At 37.5% G+C, this 27,694-nt stretch overlaps 1 protein-coding gene across 13 annotated transcripts in view; it reads right to left on the reverse strand.

The window, feature by feature from the left end:
* The window catches only part of MTX2 (metaxin 2), a 77,959-nt gene that overhangs the window by 24,596 nt on the left and 25,669 nt on the right, over positions 1-27,694 (reverse strand). For 8 of the 13 annotated variants that reach the window (XM_069577125.1, XM_069577128.1, XM_069577129.1 and 5 more), the window contains 2 exons: positions 20,034-20,081; positions 18,780-18,826 (listed from right to left, as the gene is read on the reverse strand). In XM_069577125.1, the coding sequence (XP_069433226.1) occupies positions 18,780-18,826; positions 20,034-20,081 (95 nt within the window). Of the gene's footprint in view, positions 1-18,779; positions 18,827-20,033; positions 20,082-27,278; positions 27,431-27,694 lie in introns of all 13 variants that reach the window. The other 5 variants (XM_069577126.1, XM_069577127.1, XM_069577131.1 and 2 more) reach the window with 1 other exon arrangement.

Consider the following 27,694-nt stretch of genomic DNA (forward strand, 5'->3'; position numbering starts at 1 on the left):
GGAAACTTGCTCTTCTTGAAACTCTATTTTTGTTATAAAAAAGAAATCTAACAAATGGCATCTCTTAACAGACCTTAGAAAAGTTAATGCAACTATGAAACCTATGGGTGCATTACAACCAGGGATCCCATCACCTACTACTATTCCTCAAAATTGGTACATTATTACTACTTATTTACAAGATTGCTTTTTTTAATATACCTTTACACCCTTTAGACCGGGAGAGATTCACTTTCTCTCTCCCTTAGTCTAATCATATCAGGCCTCATAAAAGATTTCAATAGACTGTGTTAGTCAAGGTATGCTGAACAGTCCTATTTGTCACAATTTTGTAGCCAAGGCTTTACATTTAATGTGACAGCAATTCCCGCATGCATATATCATTAATAATATACTGTAACTGCAAAAAAGAGAAATATTTTTGACACTGAATGGCCATGATATTCTTTAGACTCCAGAGAAAACTGATTAAAATAAAATATTTCTTGAAATTGCAAAACTAGATCTTCTTACACATGCAGTTAGGAAAAGGTTAACTTGTTAAAATACTTTTTTGGAGCTCCAATTCTGCCTGGGAAACAAAAACAGGCCTAAGAAAAAAACCTAAAGTTAACTCTTATCATGTGCTTGGGATACACAGCCCACTCTATCTGGGACTCCAGCCATACACAAATTGGTGGAACTCAGAAAAAAAAAATCTATGTGTGTGTATACACACACACACACACACACACACACACACACACACAAGATATTTTAAATTTCAAGCAGAAACCTGTATCTGTCTGTCTACCTAAAATTATCTATGTCTCAATGTATGTCTTTGTTTTTGGATAATATGAAGTCAATGAGCTCTATTGATAAATTCAAGTTCACATGCACTGAAAAATATTCAATATTAAACATAATGTTTATTTAAATATGAATAGAATTTAAATATAATTGTTTGCTAATCTAATTAACTCATGTCTTAAATCATCAACATTATATAATACTTTTATTGTACCTCAGTTCAGTTCAGTTCAGTTGCTCAGTCGTGTCCAACTCTTTGCAACCCCATGAATCGCAGCACACCAGGCCTCCCTGTCCATCACCAACTCCCAGAGTTCACTCAAACTCACGTCCATTGAGCTGGTGATGCCATCCAGCTATCTCATCCTCTGTCGTCCCCTTCTCCTCCTGCCCCTAGTCCCTCCCAGCATCAGAGTCTTTTCCAATGAGTCAACTCTTCGCATCAGGCGGCCAAAGTACTGGAGTTTCAGCTTTAGCATCATACCTTCCAAAGAAATCCCAGGGCTGATCTCCTTCAGGATGGACTGGTTGGATCTCCTTGCATTAGCCTAACTTGAATTTCTAGAATTGCACTAAACTAAATGATAAAAGTTTATTAAATAGCTAGGTCATTTCCAAATAAACTCAGATTTTAAAACATTAATTACTGAATACTAACTTCCTCTTACAAAAAGTTTTTCTTACAGAAAAACTAAAGAGATGTTAGACTATTAATAAATATATATATAATAAAACATATATAATATATAATGTAATATAATAAATATATTCACCAATCTATAAAATGCTAATATACAAGACACTTCATAGTTGCTAAAGAAAAGTAAGATACATGTTTTCAATAAAAAGATATAAGAAATAGCAAATAAAATGATGAATGCTATGCTAAGTCGCTTCAGTCATGTACGACTCTGTACGACCCCATAGACGGCAGCCCACCAGGCTCCCCCATCCCTGGGATTCTCCAGGCAAGAACACTGGAGTGGGTTGCCATTTCCTTCTCTGATGCATGAAAGTAAATGATGAATACAAAAATATAAAAAAGGCTTATGACAAATGAAAGAGAATTTTATGGCAAATTGATGTAACTCATTGCCCTGAACTTTCTTCCTCTTCCTTCTTATATGTCTCGATAGATAAAAATTCTTCTTTTATATGGGCCACACCTCTCCGAGGTAAAACTACACAATGTGTTATAACCCACCTGTTAGCTTACTTTACAATAATGAGAACACCTAATTCTATAAAAACAGACAATGGCCCTGCCTATATTTCTAAGCACTTCAAACAATTTTTACGTTCATTCTCTATTAAAGAGATTAAAGACATTGCTTACAATCCACAGACACAAGACATAACTAAACAAACACATTACACAGTGAAACTACAAATAAAAAATTAAATAAGGGAGAATACACAGGAACACTTTTATCTTCCTTATCCAGAGCAGACTTTACTAGATTCCAACGCAATATATTCTTTAAGCCTATAACTATTGTCAATATAGCTTCATTTGTTTTAAATTTTTTAAACTTACCGCAAGGAGATATTTTGACAAAAGCAGAAAAACATTTCGAGACATTGAAGGACACCTCCCTTCCTTTGCCTATTTGGTATCAAGACAGGTTAACTAATCAATGGAAATCTAGGAAACTAATCTTACAGGGAAAAGGGTATGCTTGTATTTCTCCAGATGGATCCAACGAACTCACACGGCTTCCTCTTCGGAAGATTCAACCTAAGGGGGCCCCCAGCATTCAAACTAGAGACGAAACAACAAAAACCCCAAGAGGAAGAAATTCCAATACAAGCCATGGCGGCTTTAAGAATTTCCAAAAAACACCGCACTCGACGTCATAGACCTTATGATCTCCCTACTTGGGGACAGATAAAAACCCTTACTAATCAAGCTGAAAATCTGATTTCTCAACAGGGAATGCCTCAGAATCCTGAAAATATTTTTTCGCTATGCTTGCTTTGCTTGCTTTTGCTTCCCCCACTCAGGCTGACTTGACTGATCACACTTATTGGGCTTATATACCTCACCCCTACCCCCTTTTACTGTAGGTTATGGAATGGACAGATATAGGACCAATCATATCCACTAATGACTCAACACATATGCCCCCTCCTTGGAGCCTGGAGGGGCCCTCTCATTTTGAGGAAGAAAGACTAATTAACATATCTCTAGGCTATGAAATCCTTCCTTTATGCATGGGCCCAACAAAATTATGTACTAATGTTAGTCGACAAACATGGGCTTTCATCCTGCCTCCAAAAAGGAACTTCCACACATTGCTTGGACTGTTTACTGCCCTGTCCTTTTATAAAAACCATGTCAATACTACCAAAACTCTAGGAAAAGGACAAAAGTTAAAATGTAAGAGGTTTACTTGAGAAAACTTTAAATATACTCCTGTTTATTGAGATAAATGTCAAGCTAAATTAGGAAATTAATGTTTATGGCCAATTACAACATTGTTGATTGGGGACCCATGGTATGTGGGTATCTAACTGCTCAGATGATATTAACAACACTATGTGTGACTATGCTACTCAAGTAGCATCAGTTAAGTTCAGTCGCTCAGTCGTATCCAAGCCTTTGTGACCCCATGCATCACAGCATGCCAGGCCTCCCTGTCCATCACCAACTCCCGGAGTTTACTCAAACTCATGTCCATAGAGTTGGTGATGCCACCCAGCCATCTCATCCTCTGTTGTCCCCTTCTCCTCCTGCCCCCATACCCTCCCAGCATCAGAGTCTTTTCCAATGAGTCAACTCTTCGCATGAGGTGGCCAAAGTACTAGAGCTTCAGCTTTAGTATCAGTCCTTCCAATGAACACCCAGGACCGATTTCCTTTAGAATGGACTGGTTGGATCTCCTTGCAGTCCAAGGGACTCTCAAGAGTCTCCTCCAACACCACAGTTCAAAAGCATCAACTCTTTGACGCTCAGCTTTCTTCACAGTCCAAGTCTCGCATCCATACATGGAAAAATCATAGCCTTGACTAGATGGACGTTTGTTGGCAAAGTAATGTCTCTGCTTTTCAGTATGCTCTCTAGGTTGGTCATAACTTTTCTTCTAAGGACTAAGCATCTTTTAATTTCATGGCTGCAGTCACCATCTGCAGTGATTTTGGAGCCCAAAAAGATAAAGTCTGACACTGTTTCCACTGTTTCCCCATCTATTTCCCATGAAGTGATGGGATCAGATGCCATGATCTTCGTTTTCTGAATGTTGAGCTTTAAGACAACTTTTCCACTCTCCTCTTTTACTTTCATCAAGAGGCTCTTTAGTTCCTCTTCACTTTCTGCCATAAGGGTGGTGTCATCTGCATATCTGAGGTTATTGATATTTCTCCCGGCAATCTTGATTCCAGCTTGTGCTTCCTCCAGCCCAGCGTTTCTCATGATGTACTCTGCATATCAGTTAAATAAGCACGGTGACAATATACAGCCTTGACGTACTCCTTTTCCTATTTGGAACCAGTCTGTTGTTCCATGTCCAGTTCTGTTGCTTCCTGACCTGTATATAGGTTTCTCAAGAGAAAGGTCAAGTAGCTTAGAAGGTTACTAACACTACAACAGACTGGTTCCAAAGAGGAAAAAGAGTACGTCAAGGCTATATATTGTCACCGTGCTTATTTAACTGATATGCAGAGTACATCATGAGAAACGCTGGACTGGAAGAAGCACAAGCTGGAATCAAGATTGCCGGGAGAAACATCAATAACCTCAGATATGCAGATGACACCACCCTTATGGCAGAAAGTGAAGAGGAACTAAAGAGCCTCTTGATGAAAGTGAAAGAGGAGAGTGAAAAAGTTGGCTTAAAGCTCAACATTCAGAAAATGAAGATCATGGCATCTGGTCCCATCACTTCATGGCAAATACATGGGGAAACAGTGTCAGACTTTATCTTTTTGGGCTCCAAAATCACTGCAGATGGTGATTGCAGCCATTAAATTAAAAGACGCTTACTCCTTGGAAGAAAAGTTATGACCAACCTAGAGAGCATACTGAAAAGCAGAGACATTACTTTGCCAACAAAGGTCCGTCTAGTCAAGGCTATGGTTTTTCCTGTGGTCATGTATGGATGTGAGAGTTGGACTGTGAAGAAAGCTGAGCGCCGAAGAATTGATGCTTTTGAACTGTGGTGTTGGAGAAGACTCTTGAGAGTCCCTTGGACTGCAAGGAGATCCAACCAGTCCATTCTGAAGGAGATCAGCCCTAGGATTTCTTTGGAGGAAAAGATGCTAAAGCTGAAACTCCAGTACTTTGGCCACCGCATGCGAAGAGTTGACTCACTGGAAAAGACTCTGATGCTGGGAGGGACTGGGGGCAGGAGGAGAAGGTGACGACAGAGGATGAGATGGCTGGATGGTATCACTGACTCGATGGACGTGAGTCTGAGTGAACTCTGGGAGTTGGTGATGGACAGGGAGGCCTGGAGTGCTGCGACTCATGGGGTTGCAAACAGTCAGACAGGACTGAGCGACTGAAGTGAACTGAACTGAACACTACAATAGAGCGTTACCATGACAAAGAGCTTCTTGGGTGGCTTGATGTTGGGTGGCTTCTTGGGTGGCCTTGTCCTGGAATCATCCTTGATAAAAAGATTGGGCCTGAACAATGGGACATCTGGAAACTTGCTGCGAGCACCAAAGAACTTGGGACTTGGACTGGACATTTCACAGGGACCAATCATAGTCATAGAAACTATTTTTTTCATTATGGCAAGAAACTATTTCTTTCTTTTGTTATAATCAATCATATTTCATACAAGCTTGTGTTCCCCTTCCTTTTGTTCTAGCTATAGGAAGTTTACAATTCAATAAGACTTTACGTTCTGTAACTCGTATATATTGCAAATTATATACTTGTCTAAACTCTTCTGTTTCCTTAAGAAATGAATCCCTTTTGATTCTTTGATCTCGACATAGTCTGTGATTACCAATAAATCTCCAGCGGCCCTGGAAAGAAGGTCCCATGGCTGGACTTGCTTCCCAGTTACTTACTAAATTCCTCTGGTGATCTAAATGATTCATTGGATGGGTGATTTTTGGCATTCTGGGATTAATAGCTATTTGCACCACTGCTGCTGTCACTGGTGTTGCTTTACAAACCTCAATTCAAACAGAATTTTATCCAAAATTGGACTAAAGATGCTCTTACTATGTGGGCCACTCAGGCTCAGATAGATGAGGATATTCAAGATGAAATACAGGAACTAAAGACAGCCATCAAATGGGCTGGAGATCAATTAATAGATGTACAAAAACAGGTGATGTTAAAATGTGATTGGAATTCTACTCAATTTTGTTACTCCTGTTCAATTCAATAATAGCGCCTACAACTGGGAACAAATCAAATTTCATTTACAAAACATACATGATAATGACTCATTATTACAGAAAGAAATCTTTGAAACCTCTTCTAGAAATCTGTCTTCTTCCACGAATTCGAAAACTTTAGCTGAACAACTAGCTGATTAATCTTCTGGGCTAGACCCACGCGGATGGTTTCAAAGCATTACTCACAGCATCGGGTCTGGAACTCTAATTTTGGTGATTGTCTTGACAATTATATTTGTCGTTTACTGTTGCCTTCATGCAAAAATTGTTAAAAGTAAACAAACTCAAAAGGTGAGAACCCTTTTTACAAATCTTATAAATAAATAAGGGGGAATTGTCAGGGAATGTTTAACAGGAGGATTCCTACGTGCTGTTTCTCATAAATCCTCTGTTCCTTATCTGTTTCTGTTGCCAGAAACCAGTGGAACGGCAAGCCGCTCCCAGGACTGAGGTCATAGGATGAGACAGGCTTGAATCTCCTTCAGTAAACATTCTCCTTACCACATAACTGCTTAGTCTCTTTCTTGAGGTATGGATTGTCTCCTGACCTTGTGACCATTAATCCCTTGTTCCCTTGGTAACAGCTGCTGTACGTTTGGTTTTCTCATCTTTATCATTGTCAAAAGAAATTTCTTGTACAACAGCCTATATATACTCACAGAAACATCATTAAAACACCTATGCTCCATCACAGCCTGGGTCCCCGTGTCTTTCCTTCTTTCCCTCTCTCTCTCTCTCTCCCTCTGGCTCTTTTACTTTCTTATTGTCGACTCCAGACCACCAGGTTCTGGTCCATTAAAGGACCCCAACAGGAACACAAACATCTTACTTCGAAATTATAGCAGTAAATACCCAAGGGAAAAAATGCAGCCAAAAGAACTAAAAGATATTGTCTCTGGGTATCAGGATTTGGGGTAAGGTGGGACAGTATACATTTTTTGTGTGATAGGCCTCCCATACATTGCTGGTGGGAGTATGAATGAGTCACTTTGATCTGTTTAGTAACACACTACTAAGCAGATGCCTACTCTGCTGCTGCTAAGTCACTTCAGTCATGTCCAACTCTGTGTGACCCCATAGACGGCAGCCCACCAGGATCCCCCGTCCCTGGGATTCTCCAGGCAAGAGCACTGGAGTGGGTTACGCCTACTCTATCAGCCAACAATCCCCCTTTCCAGAAATATACCAAAAAGAAAGGAGGCATAGAGCCACTAACATACAAGGATGCTCCTAGCAACTTCATCCATGTAATCAAATGATAGGAACTCAAATACCCACTAACATGAGCAGCAACTCCAAAATTTCTAATTCCAAGCTAAAAAGGATATATGTCATCAACTGCTATTACAAAAAAGGGAAAAGTAAAGATAAAAAGGTTATACATTTTTCTTAACTCTAAAATTTTTTAGAAATAGCATTCATTGGGAACTTAAGTAAGAGAAATTCTTGAAACTGTTCCAGAAGATGACACCTACGATATTCGATGAAGATTTTAAACTCTATTTCTTCAATAATTACTTCTGAATCATACCTTTTGGGAACTACAGCTCAGATACTTTATAAAAAAAATAACTCTGAGAAATAAAATATATTTCATTTACATACAATTAAAATTAAGGCCAAGAGTCTAAAGAAATAAGGACAATCTGTTACCAATCAATTTGACCCTTACAAGTATCTTAAATCCTATATTCAAAAGTTGCTATTGTAGATAACAATGCAACTGCTTTGATTAGATTATAAAACTAGCAGCTTACATGTTGGGGAAAAACCTAACACATGCTGTAGATAAAAGAATGGCAATAGAGGACAGATTGGAGAAGGCAATGGCAACCCACTCCAGTACTCTTGCCTGGAAAATCCCATGGATGGAGGACCCTGGTAGGCTGCAGTCCATGGGGTCTCAAAGAGTCGGACACAACTGAGCGATTTCACTTTCACTTTTCACTTTCATGCATTGGAGAAGGAAATACAACCCACTCCAGCGTTCCTGCCTGGAGAATCCCAGGGACAGGGGAGCCTGGTGGGCTGCCGTCTATGGGGTTGCACAGAGTCGGACACCACTGAAGCAACGCAGCAGCAGCAGCAGCAGAGGACAGATTTATGGTTGACAACGGGTTGGGGGCAAGGAGTGGGGAATTGATTAGGAGTTTGGGATTAACAGATGTAAACTATTATATACAGAATGGATAAACAATAAGGTCAAACAATAAGGTCCTACTGTGTAGCATAGGGAACTATATTCAATATCCTGTGATAAACCATAATGGAAAAAGAAAAAGAATATATACATATATACACATAACTGAATCACTCTGCTGTACAACAGAAGTGAACACATTGTAAATCAACTATGCCATGCCTTCATGCTTAGTTGTGTCTGATTCTCTGCAACCCTTTGGACTGTAGCCAGTCAGGCTCCTCTGGCCGTGGGGTTTTCCAGGCAAGAATACTGGAGCAGGCTGCCATTTCCTTCTCCAGGGGATCTTCCCGACCCAGGGATCGAACCTGTGTCTCCTGTGTCTCCTGTACCGCAGGAAGACTCTTTACCCACTGAGCCACTGGGGAAGCCCATAAATCAACCACACTTCAATAAAATAAATTTATTTTATTTTATTTATTTTTTATTTTTTAATTTTTATTTTTACTTTATTTTACTTTACAATACTGTATTAGTTTTGCCATACATTGACAAGCATCAGGAATACAGACGGATTCTATAACAGCAATCCTTCAGTAACATGGTGGCAAGGCATCTGGTAAGATAGTTAAAAATACTCAGTTTATGAAATGGTGAAAAGGGCTCAACCCTGGTCGCATGGAAACACAGCCAGCCAACAACAGGCCCACCCTTGTTGCTGCATCTGCACAGGGAAGATGCTCACTCATTGAGATGCTATCCTTATCATCATTTAAAGTACTCTGACTTGCTGTTGCTGACTCATAAGCCATAGCACTCTTATAACCGGGCTACTATCAGCACACTCCCACTCCTCTGTCACTGGTTAAGTGCCCCAGCAGAACCTAATGGATCCTAACATAGTAGAGATTTAAGAAGCAAGCTGTTTAAGTGGAAGACTAGAGTGTCTTAAAACAATGGAAACCTCTGCATTAGTCTTTTAAGAGTCTATACAGAACAATAAGAGGTAACAGAGCAGAAGCCTCCCAGTGAGCCATCTCAGAGTAGAATCTGGACACCTGTGTTAGTCTAAGAAAGTTTCTTTACCTCATAAGCTTCCCCATTTCTAAAAGGAAGACAATTTATTAGGCAGATGAACTGAGGGGTTGGATGTGAAACACTTTACACACCAGCTGGCACACAGGATTTTAATAAATATATTATTATTAAAATTAGTAGTAATAACATTAGTAAAATAAATTCTCATAGATCTATCTGTGGGAAAAAAAGACTTTTCAACCTTGGTGATTTCAAAAGAAAACTTTACCTATTAACATCTCCTTAAGAGAAGAGGGTAAATAAATAAAAATTATATACAGTAACTATTTATAATCAAAATAGAAAAACTGTATACTAAGATAAAAACCTCTAAGTAGATATAAACAGAATATAACTAAAAGCCTATACAATACACACTCGATTCAACAAAGCAAAAATAAGAATGAAGATATTTTAATACTGACATAAACTTCTACTTTACAAATAACTTTTCAAAGTCACACATGCTGATGAAACTGATAAAAGGCCTCCCCCTCCAGAACATTAGCTCCATTAGTGCAAACTGACCATGCCTACCCTGTTCACTACTTTAACCTCAGCACACCATAGATTCTCAACAAACATTTGCTTACTAAACAAGACACAGATATCCATAAAAATAAACCCAAGTTCACAGAAAACTAGTAAGCTACAACACAGATTAGCATTTCATGATTTTATGGTACCAAAGCTCACTGCATTAAAAAGATCAATGTAATTCCTATTAAATTCAGAGGTATTTAAACAAGTAATGTTTTAGAAAAACAGTAACAGGAATTCAACTTTTTAAAAAATTAGCTATCCAGAAATCATCAGAAACTACAATTCAATACACACAAAAACTTTTAAACAGAGAAACTTTGTTACCAAAAAACAAGAAATGCTACTGGGAGCACATATGAGACAGATCACATAAAAGAGAACCTTCCTAATTAACACAGCTCTCACCTGAATACCACTCTTGGAGTATCTGACTCAAGTTTAGATACATCCATACCTGACAGCTGTAAAAAAAAAAATCAAGTTCCAAAAGAAAGCAACAAAAAGACAACCATAACAGGAAAAGGTATAAACTTTCCCTGTCAGAACTGAATATAAGTAAACGTAAATTGTAGAGTCAAAATTTAAGTAAAAGAGTTATAAAGTAGTTAAAGACCCAGAAGCAAGTCCTGGAACCCAAGAACCTAATACAATACCTAGTCACATAACTGGCATTCAGCAAACAATCTGGGCCTAATGACAAGAAACTACTTTTTTCTAAGCTCCTATGAATGTTGTGAAGTTCCATGATTCACAAATAAAATAAATATTCCAACTGAGAGAAATAACAATAAAAACAACAACAACAAACCCACCAAATTTAAAATTCTTAGCATAAACTAAGTGGTAGATGGCAGCAATATAAAATGTATTCATTTCATTTTTTAACCTAATGATAAATTCAATAATGAATCATTTACCAATGAACAACACAATTAATTTCCTTCCTCTTCTTTAGCCCAAAAACAGAAGGAATATTTGCCTTATAAATTAAATACAAAACAATATTCTTTATTTGCACTTAAGCAAAAAAATCAACATTGCTTGCCAATAAAAACATTAAAATAACTCAAAATTTTAAAGAACTGTCTTTAATAAGTTTTTAAAACTTATTACACTGCTTTACACTGATTAACACTGTGGAATTTAAGGGATTATAAACATAGTTTCTAAATGTACATAAATTTAAAATTTACAAAATTATCCAAATTCTAATAGAGAAAATCCATTTTCAGTTCAGCCGTTATCAGTTATCCACAGATAGCAAACCTCAGGTTTTCCTCTTTAGGACAAAGCTTCTATTCATTTCATAATTAAATTTGAAATATTTTAGGTAAGAACTCACTAAGGACTCTTCTAAATCATGCAATGCCATTTTCAGGGCACAAAATTAAAATGATTCCAAATTTTAATTCATATCTTGTTTCAGCAGGACATACAGGAAAATCTACGACAACAACTGAAGAATTATTTTCCACCTTACTAAGAGACATGTTTTAAAATTAAAACCCAAGAACAAATTTTAAAATAATTCATTTTTTACATCAAACAGCTGTAGACCCTATAATTGAAATAATGTATCTAAAGGTTACAAATGAAAAGTGTTAGGTATCATTCTTAAAGTGACAGATTAAGTTCCTAATCCAGTTAAAGCAATAGCCACATTTGTAGTTTAACATAAATTAAGACCTTAATTATATTTGTGACTATTTTAGACAAAATAACAAATTCCTTTGTACCTGGGAATGTAATTTATAGCAAAGCCAGGTTCATTTTCCAAACCAATCTATTTCACACTGCAGAAATACTCTGGTATAATGGTATAATGTAATTCTTGTTGTAGAATGTTGAAAGAGTAGATTCACTAAAAGCACAGAAGAGGTTTGAAGATAAATGAAGATGCTATTCATTCAAGGGTAATTTCATCTTAGAACTATATGAAAGATGTTTCACTCACATGGGGTAGTGTATGACCTCAAATTTAAGTGTATTTTCAGCTCAAATATAATGCTGCTAGATTGATTATGTTGATACTGTATATCTAATAATGAAGAATTCTAGCCTTTTTCTGTTTAAGAAAATAGACTGTCATTTTTTTCATCTTACTGCTATGTCTTTATTGTTCTGTTTAACAGCAACAAATTTTAAAATTTGCTTGCTGTTTACTTCTTAAACAGAAAAAGTCGATGGCTGATATTCTAATTTGTAATCTCTCAAAACTACAGGAATGTAAATTTTTTGCTAAGTTAGGTAGATACTGATATTTGCAAACTATTACTCTGTATAACCATTTTACATTATTTCACTAATTACTAATAATGACAATCCTAATACCCATCTAATTCTGTTTTGAATATACTTCATTTTCACAAACTTTGTAAGACCAATTTAAATGTTTTACATATACCACACCATTTATGTGTTGAGGGATTAATACTGAGAATTTTTTTAATCTGCTAAATTCTGTGTGCAATTTAAGCTCACAGTTATCTTTTTTAAAGGTCACATTTTGTACATTTAAATCATTACAGGTGCTAAAAGCATATATCACCAAAATACTTTGTAATACTTCTGAGATTAAAAAGGTAACCTAATGTAACATTCAATCTGAAGAATTTAAATCAAGGAAACATCTGCAGCCTGCATTTTGCTCATTTTAGAGTACTGAAAAGGATGCACTGAATTCTCTCCACCCCTTAGCTTTCCTTCTCCTCATCCTGAAAGGGAACACAGGAGCCTCATGTTGCAGAAAATGATCAAAGTGGAAAGGATAAACATACCTTAGAAAACTAAAACTAATTTCCTTTATGAAATTTTAAGAAAGTTACATCAATTTTAAAATGTTTTACATAAAATAACATTCTATTACTTCTCTATTAAAATAATTGCACTGGTGAATTCCTACCTGTTATATTTATATCAGGTTTAAACTGACACTTAGAAACTGCATACAACCAGCAAACCAAAAAATGTATTAAACCAAACTGAAAATTCAAAATAATTTCCTCTAAAATTCTGCAGGTAAGTTGTCCACTGTGACCATCTGAATGATACAACAAGTTTACAGGGCTGTAAGTTCTTAACCACAGTTGTTTCCCCACACAACTGACCTGCAGTCTCAAAGAAAAGAGATACTCCTCTCTTCTGCTCTTCCCCAATCACAACATCAGGATATTACCATTTAACCTCAAATTAATACGTCCACCTAAAAGGCATCATTTGCAAAAAAGGAAAAAGCAAGTGTCCACTATTTATCAGCATATCTAACACATTAGTGTCTGTGGTCCAGTATTAATGCAGCCTATAAAAATGCTGACTTTTTAAATGACTAAAACACATTCAACAGAAAAAATACAGTGTTTTTCTGTTGTGTTCCCTTTCATTTTTAGAGATTAAGTATTTATTCACAAAGGATAGGAAAAAATAAGAATATTAAGTAAAATAGGGACATTTCCCTTAACCTGAGCTTAAATGTTATTCTTACTGGAAATAAGTAAAAACTAAACAAGTAAAAAGTAAGGCTACTTTTTCATGCAGCATTCTAATAATCAGTTTGAGACACTGTCTAAAAAATAAATTCAATAATTAAACTTTTACAGTATTCAGATTAAGCCATACAAAAAAGAGAAACAGTTTTCTTTTTAAATTGGCTTCATATATACTAAACAAAATCCTTTCTAGAATAGAATTTTGTAATCCTATTCTTTCTAATAAACTTACTAGAAATAAATTATACAGACATTCACAAAATATGCACAATCCTTGAAAAATAGGCACTAATTCAGCATTCAACATCATCTTGTAATTACACTGCTTTCATCTCTTTCAAAAGGATTTCCCATTTATTACCTAACTTGAACTTCATAATAACCCATAATATAGGTAAGACTACCTTCATCACATTTTAGAAATCCAAAAGCTGCAATATAGCTTTCACGTCTTAATGTAATCCATAAATTGTTATATATAATCTGCTAGGAAATGTCAGAACTGATTTTTGAATTAAGTTCAGTTCATCTACTTATTTCTAGATAAAACTCCAAAGATCTGTATCACACACTTAACTGGTATGCAGCGAAGTGTTAACAAGCATAGACTTGACCCAGACTCCCTGAGTTTGCACTCCAGCTCTGTTGAGTACTAATTATATAAGTTTGGGCCAACTGCTTAACTTTTCTGCCTCAACTTCCTAATCTGTAAAATGATAATAACAATGCTACTCACCTCATATGGTGGCTGCATATGAGGATTATCTATGATACCTAAAGTATATATAATAAGACCTGGCACATGGAGTAAGTACGGTGTAAATTTTAGCTACAGTTATTATTGTTCTATCAGTATTATCTGCAGAAGGGGGATTTTAACAGCACTGACTTCATATACTTATTATAAGGATTAAGTGAGTTCCTAAGAATTAAATGCTTAGCACAGTGATTAGCATGTAGCAGGCACTCAGCCAATGCTGCTGTGTCTTTTTACCTCCACAATTTATGGGTTCTATGACCTTAGCCAGACTTTTCCTGCACTTCGGTTTCCACATATTTAAAAATGAGCTTAATAACAAGTACCATACACTTGGGTCATGGTAATGATTGAATAAGATGTCTCTCAGAAAAGCTCTTTAAAAAGAGTGCCTTCAACAACAAAAGCATTCAATACTTAATTCTAAAACAGGCCTTATTTAGTAAATACTATTAAAATAATATTTTGTTTGAATTAAAGCAATCTACACTAACAAATTTTAGGCATACAATGAAAGAATGATTAGAAAATTATTAATGTTCATATAGATTTAAATACATCCAAAAATAATTCTTACACCTAACATTTGCTTTAATCACTTTAGGTATTACAAAGCCTCCAAGCTTCATTCCTGCTGCTGACACTGATAATGTGTACTTCTGTCAAAGAACCGGGAAAGAAAGAAAGAATCAATATTCACCACCATATGTTTGTAATATCCCAGGTGCTTTTCTAAGTGCTTTAATGTTTATACACATTTCATATATTTTTTTAACACATTCAACCTTCATGACATCCAGTAGGACAGCTTCTATTATATCTGCATTTTAAAGATGAGGAAACTTAAACAGTAATGTTTGAGATATCTGGAACAGAGATTATTTACTCATTTCACTTGTGGAATCTGCTAAAAAAGACGAGATACTGTATTCGTAAAGACATAAATTTCTTGAAGAAAAATCAAATAAAGTATTTTCTGCAGAAAACTTTGAAGTTCATATGTATTTGGTTATACAGTATTTCTAGACATGTGCTGTCCAATACAAGAGCTGTCAGCTACATATGGCTATCGAATACTTGAAATGTGGCTGGCACAAATTGAGATGTGTAAAATGCACAGCAGATTTTGACCTTAACATAAAAAAAAGGAAAAACATCCCGTTAATAAATTTTGTATTGATTATATTAAAATGATAATATTTGACAATATTAAATAAAATATATTTATTAAAATTGATTTCACATTTCTTTTTACTTCTTTTAGTGTGGCTACTAGAAAATTTTAAACTATTATACATATGTGAGTGGGCTTCCCTGGTGGCTTAGTGGTAAAGAATCCACTTGTAAAGCAGAAGACCACCTGCAACGCAGGAGAAGCTGGTTCAATCCCTGGGTCGGGAAGATCCCTTGGAGAGGGAAATAGCAACCCACTCCAATATTCTTGCCTGCCCATTCTTGCATGGACAGAGAAGACTAGCAGGCTACAGTCCATGGGGTCACAAGAGTCAGACATGACTTAGTGACTAAACAACGGCCACCACCTTACATGTAAGTGGGCAACATTATATACATTATGTATCGATCGGGCAGTTGGTTTAGGGGATAGAGGATAGTAACAGAGAATTGTATCAAAGTTCTTTTCCAATCAATACAAGCTTCAAAGTGGAAATAATACTATGAAATGGAAGATTTCTCTCCCTAATGTTTGTGTATGTATAACACTGTATGTCGGAGAAGGCAATGGCACCCCACTCCAATGCTCTTCCCTGGAAAATCCCATGGACGGAGAAGCCTGGTAGGCTGCAGTCCATGGGGTCGCTAAGAGTCGGACACGACTGGGCGAATTCACTCTCACTTTTCACTTTCATGGAGAAGGAAATGGTAACCCACTCCAGTGTTCTTGCCTGGAGAATCCCAGGGACAGGGGAGCCTGGTGGGCTGCCGTCTATGGGGTCACGCAGAGTCGGACACGACTGAAGCGACTTAGCAGCAGCAGCAACACTGTATGTACGTACTGCCATATATATATGTGTGTACACACACACACACACACACACACATAGTACTGCTTGTGAGAACCAGAGGGACACATTACTCTAATATTTCATAATATTCAACATACAAGATTATTTTATGACTAGGCAAACACTTCAGGTAACAACAATACTTCGTGGATGAAAGAAGGAAAGCAAATCTAAGACAAAAATAACAGCCATAGGGGAAATTTTTTTAAATTTTCTTTTAAACTGAAATCATAAAGAGGTTTCTTTAATCAAAAAAAAAAAAGTCTAACCATTTAGTCCCAGGAACATAATAAATGCAAAGCCTATGTGGTATGTAAAATTTAAATTTCCTGATGGCTTAGGTGGCTAACTACTAAAGTATCTAATGCTTAATATCTGGTATTTTCTAGGAAATATCCAGCTTATGGATACCTGTCACACTGTTAGATCAATTTTATACATTTAACTGATTCTTCCAAATGGATACTCATCCGCTATAGAGAAGAAAATTACTCCATAAAGTTTACATCAGATATCTGGAAAAGTCACATTTATAGTCATGGCTACTATCAGCTGTCAAGTCAAAGAATATTGAAGAAAACCAAGAATTTTTAATATATGCTGGTTAATTCATCATCTAAGTGACATGTGTAGGATAACAAAAAATTAAAACAGTTATGCAAAATTCTGCATTTTAAAAGATTCTTATTTTCTGGTTTTAGCTTTAATTGCAACTATGATTTGAGATGAATGTTGAGAAAACAAATCGATAAGAACCATAAAAACAGAATTACTAAAGAAAGTACACACTAAGATTTCTTTTTTCTTTCCTTCTCCAGATTATTTAAAATGTTAAATTTTTTTAACGGTAATATACTGATATCTTGGTTTATGCCAAAAACTAGCTAAGCCATCTATTCTAGGGTTTCTTAACACATTCACATTTAGGGTGGGATAATTCTTTCTGGGGCGGGGCTGTCTCGTGCAGTTTCACAGAATCCCTGGCATCTACCCAACAGATGCCAAAAACAGCCTCCCCAACAGCTGTGACCATCAGAAATGTCCAAACGCTGTCAGATGTTCTCTGGGGGTCTGAAACCCTCCCTCAGCTAAGAACCACTGGTCTACTCTTACCCAAAATAACATTCCTACCGGTGAAAATTACTGCAGTACTTCCTAAACTAATATTCTTTAGTTTTAGTGGCTTTTCATACAGGATACCCAGAGAGCTTCAGCTGGGAGATCAATAAACCTCCTGATACCATATGCAGAATTGCCCAGGTATGTCTGTATCTATGTGTGTGTTGCAATGTTTTCTGGAAAAATATCCCATAGCTTCATGAGACTGAAAGAATTATCCCCAAAATGGCGACTAAAACAGGGTTAAGAATTAGTGCTTCAACTAAAATAGTCACTGTGCCCTGAAGCTATCTTTTCAAAAATATAAAGACTGAAGACACTATTTCATACATAACAAATAATTTACTTGTGTTATCAGTTATCAAGCAAGACTGCTTCTACCCCACTTGTAAACCATTCATTCAACAAATATTTACTGAGCATACTTTATATGCTAGGCACTATTATTAGTATTTGAAAACTAAACAAACTCCAACTTCCTTATGCCCCTGCCAAAAAGGAAGTATAAAATACTCATTTATTAAATATAACCAACCGAGAATTTCTGCTTCTCAAAGATTAACATAAGAAAATACACTAGTTATAGTACTAGTGCCTAAAGATAAACGTAAGTAAATAAAATTTATATTCTTCGTAAAAATATACAAATCTTCTAAAAGAAGTAAAAAAACTTGAAAGAAACTTAAAAATACTCATTCTCATACAAATATTGTTCAAACACATTGCCTTCTATGTTTTCCTTCTTTCTCCGACTTAAAAGTAAAATGTACTGAATGACATACTGATCAATCATTAAGTCCAGAAGATACCAAGTTGTGTTTAAAAAAAAGAAAACACAAGACGACCAAGTGCCTAGCATCATGCCTAGAATGCAGCAGAAGCAGTCCCTCTTTCTTTTCTTTCTGTCCTCAAGCTCAGTCTCATTTCCAACAAATGGCTTGGCTTAAATTTCTAAGTTATCGTTTAGGTGCTACACGTTAAAACACTCTTTGTGATTCAAACTATGCAAGCTAACCAAACAAAGAACAGCTAAATATGTAAAATGTTTCAATATTTGTAATTCCATAATCTACATAAACCTTTCTCTTTTCTTTAAAAGCAATCAATCCCCAAGTATCCTGTTCTTCCTATAGTGCAGTTTAAAATTTACAGGGCCACAAATCTTGTGGATTACACAACTGTGATAAAAAACTCGAGGAGCTATTATATCCAATAAGTGGTCTGGGGATAATAGGCACTAATGTAATCAATAAATATATAAGGCGTCGCTGAAGAAAAATATGTCTGCTTCATAACCACCAAATGGATTAAGGCTAGAATGAGTACAATGAGAGAGTGACACTTAAATACGTAGTGAATAAATCTTTACAAGTAAGCTAGAAAATAGGTTTGTGCCTATAAATGAAGAAATCACCCCAAATAATCAATACTAGCATATTTGGCCAAAACCAAAAAGTAAAAAAATACTGCATTATTTACATATTTACCTGCACAGCAAGAGAAGCTGCATTGTCAGAAAGCAAAATTTGCTCCCCTGTAGAAATACAACAAAAGGTCTGAGTCAAAAGCATAACCATTAAACAAGTAAAATACACTTATAAATGCTTTTTACTTTAAAAAACTATTCTCATTTCTAAAAAGAAAGCGTAATCATGAAGTTCTATATCAATGTTACAAGATTATAATTTGGATTAAAGTATCATGATATGTAAATAACAATGAAGACTATTTCCTCTAAATCTATTTGATCACATTATATTTTATCAGCAATATGTACGTAAAACTGCTCACTTAAAAACTAAAGCTTTCTTCAAGTTTTTAAGAAATAATCCCTTTCATTAAAATTAAGTAAAATAGTATCTCTGTCAAACCGCTCTAGTTAAAAGTAAAAGCATTCAAACTCATATAAAACCAGCTTACAGTTAATATTGCACAGTGTGTCTAGATCTGTCACACAAAAGAAAGATGACAAGTTCACTGCAATAAAAATTCCATGCTTAGAAGACGAGGGCTGCTGCCTATTAGTCTTCATTACTTTGCAGTCTTCTGACAACTGTAGCAGGCTGCTGAGCCCCAAATGGGGTCCATAATGTGATCTGATGACATATGAAGAGCTGCTAAAGGGAGCCTGAACCATCCTAGCCTATACATTTTAACAGTTCCTTTTTACTGAGAGCCCACTTTACCACAGGACTTCAAATACCTGCTGTGTCAGCTCTTGGGCAGTAAGTCTGCCAACTGCTCCTGCAAGCACATCATAGTACACTGTCTACAGCAGCCAATATAATGAGTCAATAATAAACTAAGCACCTTACAGACCATGCATAGTTGGTTTGCACTGGCACATACAAGTTTAGGTAAAATCTAGACAAATTATACAAGGGAATTCCTTCTCTATGTTTCATGTTCTCTTTGCATTAAATTGCATTATCAATGGGTGTTTTTTGTAGTAAATATATTTTGATATATTTGATATGTACTTGATATATCTGGGCTTCCCAGGTGGTTCAGTGGTAAAGAATCCACCTGTCAATGCAGAAGTCACAGGAGATGCAGGTTTGATTCCTGAGTGGAGAAGATTCCCTGAAGGAGGAAATTAGCAACCCACTCCAGTATTCTTGCCTGTAGAATCCCATGGACAGAGGAGCCTTGGGCTATAGTCCATGGGGTCACAAAGAGTCAGACATGACTGAACACACATTTTGATATGAAGCCATTTTTAATGGAGAATAAGCACCTACCTTTCAGCTGCTGATACAGTGTAGCATTTTCAGGCCAAGGTTCTGCAGCTGTGGAAACAGGTACACAGGGCAAAAATATATCAATAACCAACCAAATTAATAAACACATACATTTGCCTAGAGCATTTAATGTCAAGCATAAATTGCCAAGGATTAAATTACCAAAGATACCTTAAATATGGCGACTAGTCACATTACTGTAGATTCTACGAGAACCTATACAAGCAAGTTAGATAATTTCATTTAAATGAATGTTTGGTGGCAGTTTAATTTTTTATGGGGAGGAAATGGAAGACATTTTGCCCAATCAAAAGTGAAAGTTAAAAAAATAAAACTGCCTACTCCTTTAGCCTCCTTCAAACACAGACATATCCAAAATTATATTCATACATATAGAAAGACACTGAATTTCAGCTCACTATCAAAAACAAAAATAGTGAAACAATATTTATATTTTACCGTAAACTTTTAACAAAGTAAATTTTCAGAAGACACTTTATGAAAGAATCAAATCTATGCATATCAGGCTGTGCATCTTTCCTTATAAGCTGGTAGTATTTAAACAGGGGAATCCTGTTGTCTACGTTTAATTGCCTTGAACCCAACAACATCATCTCACAAAAGCAGAGAATACAATGAAGCAGTAAGTACCTATCAAAACAATGTGAAATAAAGTTGGTGAAGCTCATTTTAGGCCTAAAGTCAGGCTTGATCTTGACTCTTAACCTCTCATCTAGCAATGACTCCAGCTACAAAGAGTATTAGCAACCTACCAGTACTTGGAAAAAGCCCAAGATTTGAATTTGTCTAATCAACTGCACATAAGAAGCAATGCCTCCACAGACAGAATATTCAGGATATTATTTGCTGAATTCTTTGTAAAATCCATAAAACATCAAAATCACCAATTCTAACACACTAACTATATTTGCTGTCAGCAAGAAAGTCAGTCAAATATATGAAATTTGATTAACTTTTCTTATGGTGTTTAAATTAATGCAGTCTCTGTGACATAGCAACAAATTATTTTTTAATATATACTTCTAGCTGGTTTTTTAAAAAAGAAATTTATACACATGAATCATTTTTTCTTTTAAGAATGATCATTTAAGATGTATTCACTTAAACAGTCTTAGGAGGGGATGGGAGGTGGACACCTTAATTTACTTTTACTTCCACTTTAGAATGAAAAGAAAAAGTTGTAGTAATTATTATAAACTGTAAAATTTGGTTTGGTCTGGGATACACAAAATCAAACTTATACTTAGGGACACCATGAAATCACCAAGCAAATAAATCATAGTTTTGTACAGTTATGCACAATATTACAGACCTTCCTCAACTTACCGTGGAGTTACAAACTGTAACTTGAAAATGCATTTAATATACCGCACCTACCAAACATTATTGCCTAGCCTCACCTACCTTAAATGTGCTCAGAACACTTACATTAGCTTACAGATGGGCGAAATCACCTAACACAAAGCCTGTTTTATAATAAAGTATTGATAATATCTCATGTCATTTATGGAATACTGTACTGAAAGTGAAAACAGAAAGATTTTATGGGTATAAAATTATTTTAAGTGCCCAGTTCTTCACCATTGCAATTTCTGGCTGACTGGAACTCCGGTTCCCTGCAGCTGCCCAGCATCAAGAGAGAGTATCTCACTACACATCACTAGCCCAGGCAAAGATCAAAATTCACAATTTGAAGTACAGTGTCTACTGAATGCATATCACTTTTGCACTACTGTAAAGTCAGAAAATTCTAAGTCAAACCGTTGTTAAGTTGGAGACTATCTTACTACGTTACTGTAGACCTTTTAACAAAGTTAAAATTTCAATAAGAATCCAATTAACCAGTGTTAACAGTTTTAAAAATAAAAGGCAGGGAAACAAAAACAAGAGGACATCTGCCAACTACTCAAAAATAACCTTTTAGGATAAACTGTATGGTCAGCATACCTATACCTATATGTTTACATTCATATGCGAACAATACTGTGAGGTTCATTTGTTATAAGAAACTACATCATCAAACATTCAATTATATGCATTTATTAATCTTATTAAAGCAATAAAGCAAAAGAATAAAATTTACAAAAGTTCCAAAGACACTGAAATTAAGTTCCTTGAGGGAGGGCAAAAATGTGCCACATGCATTGTGTATGCCACACTGTGCCAAGTTTTACATACAGCGGTGTTCACTAATCGTGCATGGAGAGAAAACGGATATTAAGCTTATCACTCAAGTCCCTAAACATTCTGGCTAATCAAAGTTTTACTGATCAATATGTTAAAGTACTGCTGCTGCTGCTAAGTCACTTCAGTTGTGTCCGACTCTGCGCAACCCCGGAGACAGCAGCCCACCAGGCTCCCCCGTCCCTGGGATTCTCCAGCCAGCAAGAACACTGGAGTGGGTTGCCATTTCCCTCTCCAATGCATGAAAGTGAAAAGTGAAAGGGAAGTCGCTCAGTCATGTCCAACCCTTAGCGACCCCATGGACTGCAGCCTACCAGGCTCCTCCGCCCATGGGATTTTCCAGGCAAGAGTACTGGAGTGGGCTGCCGTTGCCTTCTCCGGTTAAAGTACTGCTGCTGCTGCTGCTAAGTCGCTTCAGTCGTGTCCGACTCTGTGCGACCCCATAGACGGCAGCCCACCAGGCTCCCTCGTCCCTGGGATTCTCCAGGCAAGAACACTGGAGTGGAATGCCATTTCCTTCTTCCAATGCATGAAAGTGAAAAGAGAAAGTGAAGTCACTCAGTCGTGTCCAACCCTTAGCGACCCCATGGACTGCAGCCTACCAGGCTCCTCTGTCCATGGGAGTTTCCAGGCAAGAGTACTGGATTGGGTTGCCACTGCCTTCTCCAGTTAAAGTACTAGGGTGCTCTAATTAAATATTCTGATAATTTTAATTTTTGATTAGCTATTTTGTGTACATACGAGACCATGGATTACAAATTTTTAAAATAGAGTAACATACATTTAGCATTAAATATATGCTGAATATAAATGTTCTTTAATAAATCAGAAGCTAAAGTCACTACTCTGCAATATCAGAGGTCTCATAAGAATAGGAACTTATATGTTTAGCAAGTTCAGTTAAAAAATCATTTATCATCACCAGCCCCACTCCCATTCTCCTGATCTAATACAACCGGCATATTTAAAAGAAATCTTGAAAAAAAAAAAAAGACAAAAAAAAAAGAAAAGAAAAGAAATCTTGCAACATATTCAGTTCAGTTCAGTTCAGTTCAGTCGCTCAGTCGTGTCCGACTCTTTGCGACCCCATGAATTGCAGCACGCCAGACCTCCCTGTCCATCACCAACTCCCAGAGTTCACCCAGACTCATGTGTGTCGAGCTGGTGATGCCATCCAGCCATCTCATCCTCTGTCGTCCCCTTCTCTTCCTGCCCTCAATCCTTCCCAGCATCAGGGTCTTTTCCAATGAGTCAACTCTTCGCATGAGGTGGCCAAGGTATTTACTCAACCACAAATAAGAATAAAGGAGTTGAACTGGGCTTCCCTGGTAGCTCAGGGGTAAAGAATCTGCCTGCCAATGCAGGAGACATGGGTTCAATCCCTGGTTCGGGAAGATTCCACATACCACAGAGCAACTAAGCTCATATGCCACAACTACTCAGCCCAGGAACCACCACTACTCAGCCCATGCAGCACAACTACTGAAGCCAGCGTGCTACAGAGTTTCATGCTCCTCAAAATGAGAAGCCACCGCAAGGAGAAACCCGACAAAGGGCAGCCCCCGCTCACTGCAAGCAGGGAAAAGCCCACGCAGCAATGAAGACCCAGCAAATCTAAAGACAGAGAAAGAAAGGAAGAAAAGAAAATTATTTTTTTAAGTTGTTATTAAGAACCTAAAGCTGAAAATGGGGTTGGCAGAGTATATTTTCCTTTATCCAATTTCTGCTCTAACTCAGAAACTATTACTGAAAAGAAATTCGCAGAAAGTAACTCTGCCAAAACATTTAATGTTGTCGTCACAAACAGAAAAAAGAAAGAAGAGAAAGTGAAGTTGCTCAGTTGTGTCTGACTCTTTGCAACCCCGTGGACTGTAGCCTACCAGGCTCCTCCGTCCATGGGATTCTCCCGGCAAGAATACTGGAGTGGGTCACAAACAGAACATTTCATTTACAAAGGGAAGGCAAGCTGATATAAACTATATAACCATGCTATTTCAACAGCTTGGAATTCCAGTACACCCACAGACCAGAAGGCAAGAAATGGCAGAGTATGCAAGGAATGATCGCACCCATGAGCAGTTCAGAAAATACAAACATCATCTATTTAAGTGCATCACCTATGTGAATCAGCTCACATTTTAAGCGTTACATGGGAGAAGAAACGGCTGGTGTGTTATTCAATAGACAGACAAGAGCGAAAATCCTAAATTGTGTGGCATGGCATTGGATCTACAAACCAACCATGTAGCTATCTTTCTAGGAAATAAGCCTTCATAATAAGCAAGTCTAGGAATCATAAACATTATACACACATAACAAAGTACAAAGCCTATTTCTTGGTTTGAGTAACATTATATAAAGCCTTTTCATTGAGAATGCCTATTCTGGTGGCTCAGATGGTAAAGTGTCTATCCACAGTGCAGGAGACCCGGGTTCGATCCCTGGGTCAGGAAGATCCCCTGAAGAAGGAAATGGCAATCCACTCCAGTACTATTGCCTGGAAAATCCCATGGACAGAGGAGGCTGATAGGGTACAGTCTATGGGGTCGCAAAGAGTCGGACACGACTGAGCGACTTCATTTCATTTCATTATGTGAAAGACAAAGTCCAAAAATACGATTATTCCCCACTTCTCTTTCCAAAGTCAGGCAGGTCAATATCCACCCTTGCCCTTGATCATGTATAAAAGAGAGGGAGATGAAGAATTCAAAATCATAGTGCTGATAAAAGCCTTAAATATCTCAGCATTTAAAAACAAAAATCTTTTTAAAACAATATTAAAACATTTTCATCTCTTACTAGTTTTACCTCAGTCAACCTAAAATGTTTTAGACCACACTAATCCAACAGTGAATAAAACTTCATGACTCATCCTACTTTCAAGTTCTACCACCAAAAGCCCTCCCTGATATGAAGAGCCTTTTCAGACTTGCCTTAAGGAAGGACCAGCCTTAGAATAAATATAGAAGGTAGACTAAAAGTTTCTGAAAGGAGACTGATTAAAAAACAGGGACTGAGAGAGAACATTGTCCAAGGCTGTCAAGATACAAGATACTGGTATAATTAGCATATCAAAAGTAGACTTTATGCTTAATACACCTCAGTAGTCCTGTGGCTTTGGGAATAAAGATCAGCTCGAGCTTACACATCGCTCTCTCTCTCTGGCCTCATACTTCTTTTCCAACCACTCTGCACATCAGCCACACTGGCCTTCACCCAGTTTCTGAACACATCATGCTTTTTCCTGCACTGGAAATTCATTTAAGCTGTTTCCTTTGTTGTTGTTGTTGTGCAGCTGCTCAGTCGTGTCCAACTCTTTGCGGCCCCATGGACTGCAGCACGCTAGACCTCCCTGTCCTTCACCATCTCCTGGAGTTTGCCCAAGTTCATGTTCATTGCATTGGTGATGCTATCCAGCCACCTCATCCTCCAAAGCCCTCTACTCTTTCTGCCCTCAATCTTTCCCAGCATCAGGGACTTTTCCAATGAGTCGTCTGTTCACATCAGATGACCAAAATACTGGAGCTTCAGCTTCAGCATCAGTCCTTCCAGTGAATATTCAAGGTTGATCTCCCTTAAGATTGACTGGTTTGATCTCCTTGCTGTCCACAGGACTTTCAGGAGTCTTCTCCAGCACCACAGTTCAAAAGCATCAATTCTTTGGCTTTCTGCTTTTTTTAATGGTCCAGCTCTCACAACCACACATGACCACTAGGAAGACCATAGCCTCGACTATGTGAACCTTTGTCGGCAGAGTAATGTCTCTGCTTTTCAACACTGTCTACATTTGTGATGGCTTTCCTGCCAAGAAGCAATCATCTTCTCATTTCATGGCTGCAGTCACCATCCACAGTGATTTTGGAGCCCAAGAAGAGGAAATATGTCACCACTTCCACCTTTTCCCTGTCTATTTGCCATGCGGTAATGGGGCCAGGTGCCATGACCTTAGTTTTTTTTTAATATTTAGTCTTTAGCCAGCTCTTTCACTCTCCTCCTTCACCCTCATCAACACTCTGCTATTAGAGTGTTTCCTTTACCCTGGAGCAATCTTCCCCTCCCACCGTGTCCTTACATCTCAGCAAAAACATCACTTCCTTACGTTGGTCCAGCTTCATGGACATCCAACCTGAGCAGCTGCACAGGGCTGGTACTTGAAGGGTTCTGTTCTCAGTTTAACAGTCTACTATGGCAGTCCGAGAATTCTTTTAAACAAGGGGGCTCCACATTTTCATCTTGCACTGGGCCCTACAAATTATGTAGCTGGTCCTATCCTCAGGGACGACTTCAGTGACCTCTAGAATAGTTCAAAGCCTCTCTTTCCAACCTTAAATAGCATGTACACGCCTTTGTACCACTTACCAAAGTCAACATTTTCACAGGGATTTGAGGACTATTTGTTTATCTCCTCCACTTTAGAATGTAAGCCCCATGAATTCAGCGTTCAGTTCTGATTTTTGCTTACCACTTGGTTCCTAGAGGGCTTTCCTGGTGGCTCAGAGGGTAAAGCGTCTGCCTGCGATGTGGGAGACCAGGGTTCGATCCCTGGGTCGGGAAGATCCCCTGGAGAAGGAAATGGCAACCCACTCCAATATTCTTGCCTGGGAAATCCCACGGATGGAGGAGCCTGGTGGCCTACAGTCCACGGGGTAGCTAAGAGTTGGACACAACTGAGCGACTTCACTTTCACTTTCATTCCTAGAACCCAGTGCCAAATAGGCAATCAGTAAATGTCAGTTGAATAAATGTTTGTTTTTACTATTACTGCTATCATTATTGTTAATGATTCTGTACTGTTTAGGCTAAAAATGCAGCAGAGAAGACAAGAAAACTATACAAAATGGCCAAAAAAGGTCAATTTTTATCCCTGATGGCTCAGATGGTAAAGAATCTGCCTACAATGCAAGAGATCCAGATTTGATCCTTGGGTCAGGAAGATCCTCTAGAGAAGGAGGTCGCAAAGAGTCAGATATGACTGAGAGACTAACACCCACATTGGGGTCCTCCGGATGAAGTGAAAGTGAAAGTGTAAGTCGCTCTTACCTGACTCTACGATTGTAGACTGTAGGCTGTAGTTCTACAGTCCCCCACAGACTGTAGTTCACCAGGCTTCTCTGTCCATGGAATTCTTCAGGTAAGAATACTGGAATGGGTTGCCATTTCCTTCTGTAGAAGATCTCCCTGACCTGGGTCTCCTGTATTGCAGGCAGATTCTTTACCAACTGAGCCCCCAAGGAAGCCCCAGAGAACTCCAACTCTACAGCTAATAACAACTATAAAAATATTAAACAGCTCCCTGAAATAGCTGGCAGAATCTAATCCTGTAAACTTACCCTAAAACTGGAAATCTGTTTCTGTTTTATATCAAATACATAATGTCCATTGGATATTCCTGTTGCAAGACTCCTAAGACCATCACCAATGCCCTCAACCACCTGACAAGTCATCTCACTATTCCC

The sequence above is a fragment of the Ovis canadensis genome, chromosome 2 (assembly GCF_042477335.2).
Source record: "Ovis canadensis isolate MfBH-ARS-UI-01 breed Bighorn chromosome 2, ARS-UI_OviCan_v2, whole genome shotgun sequence".
NCBI lineage: Eukaryota > Metazoa > Chordata > Mammalia > Artiodactyla > Bovidae > Ovis > Ovis canadensis.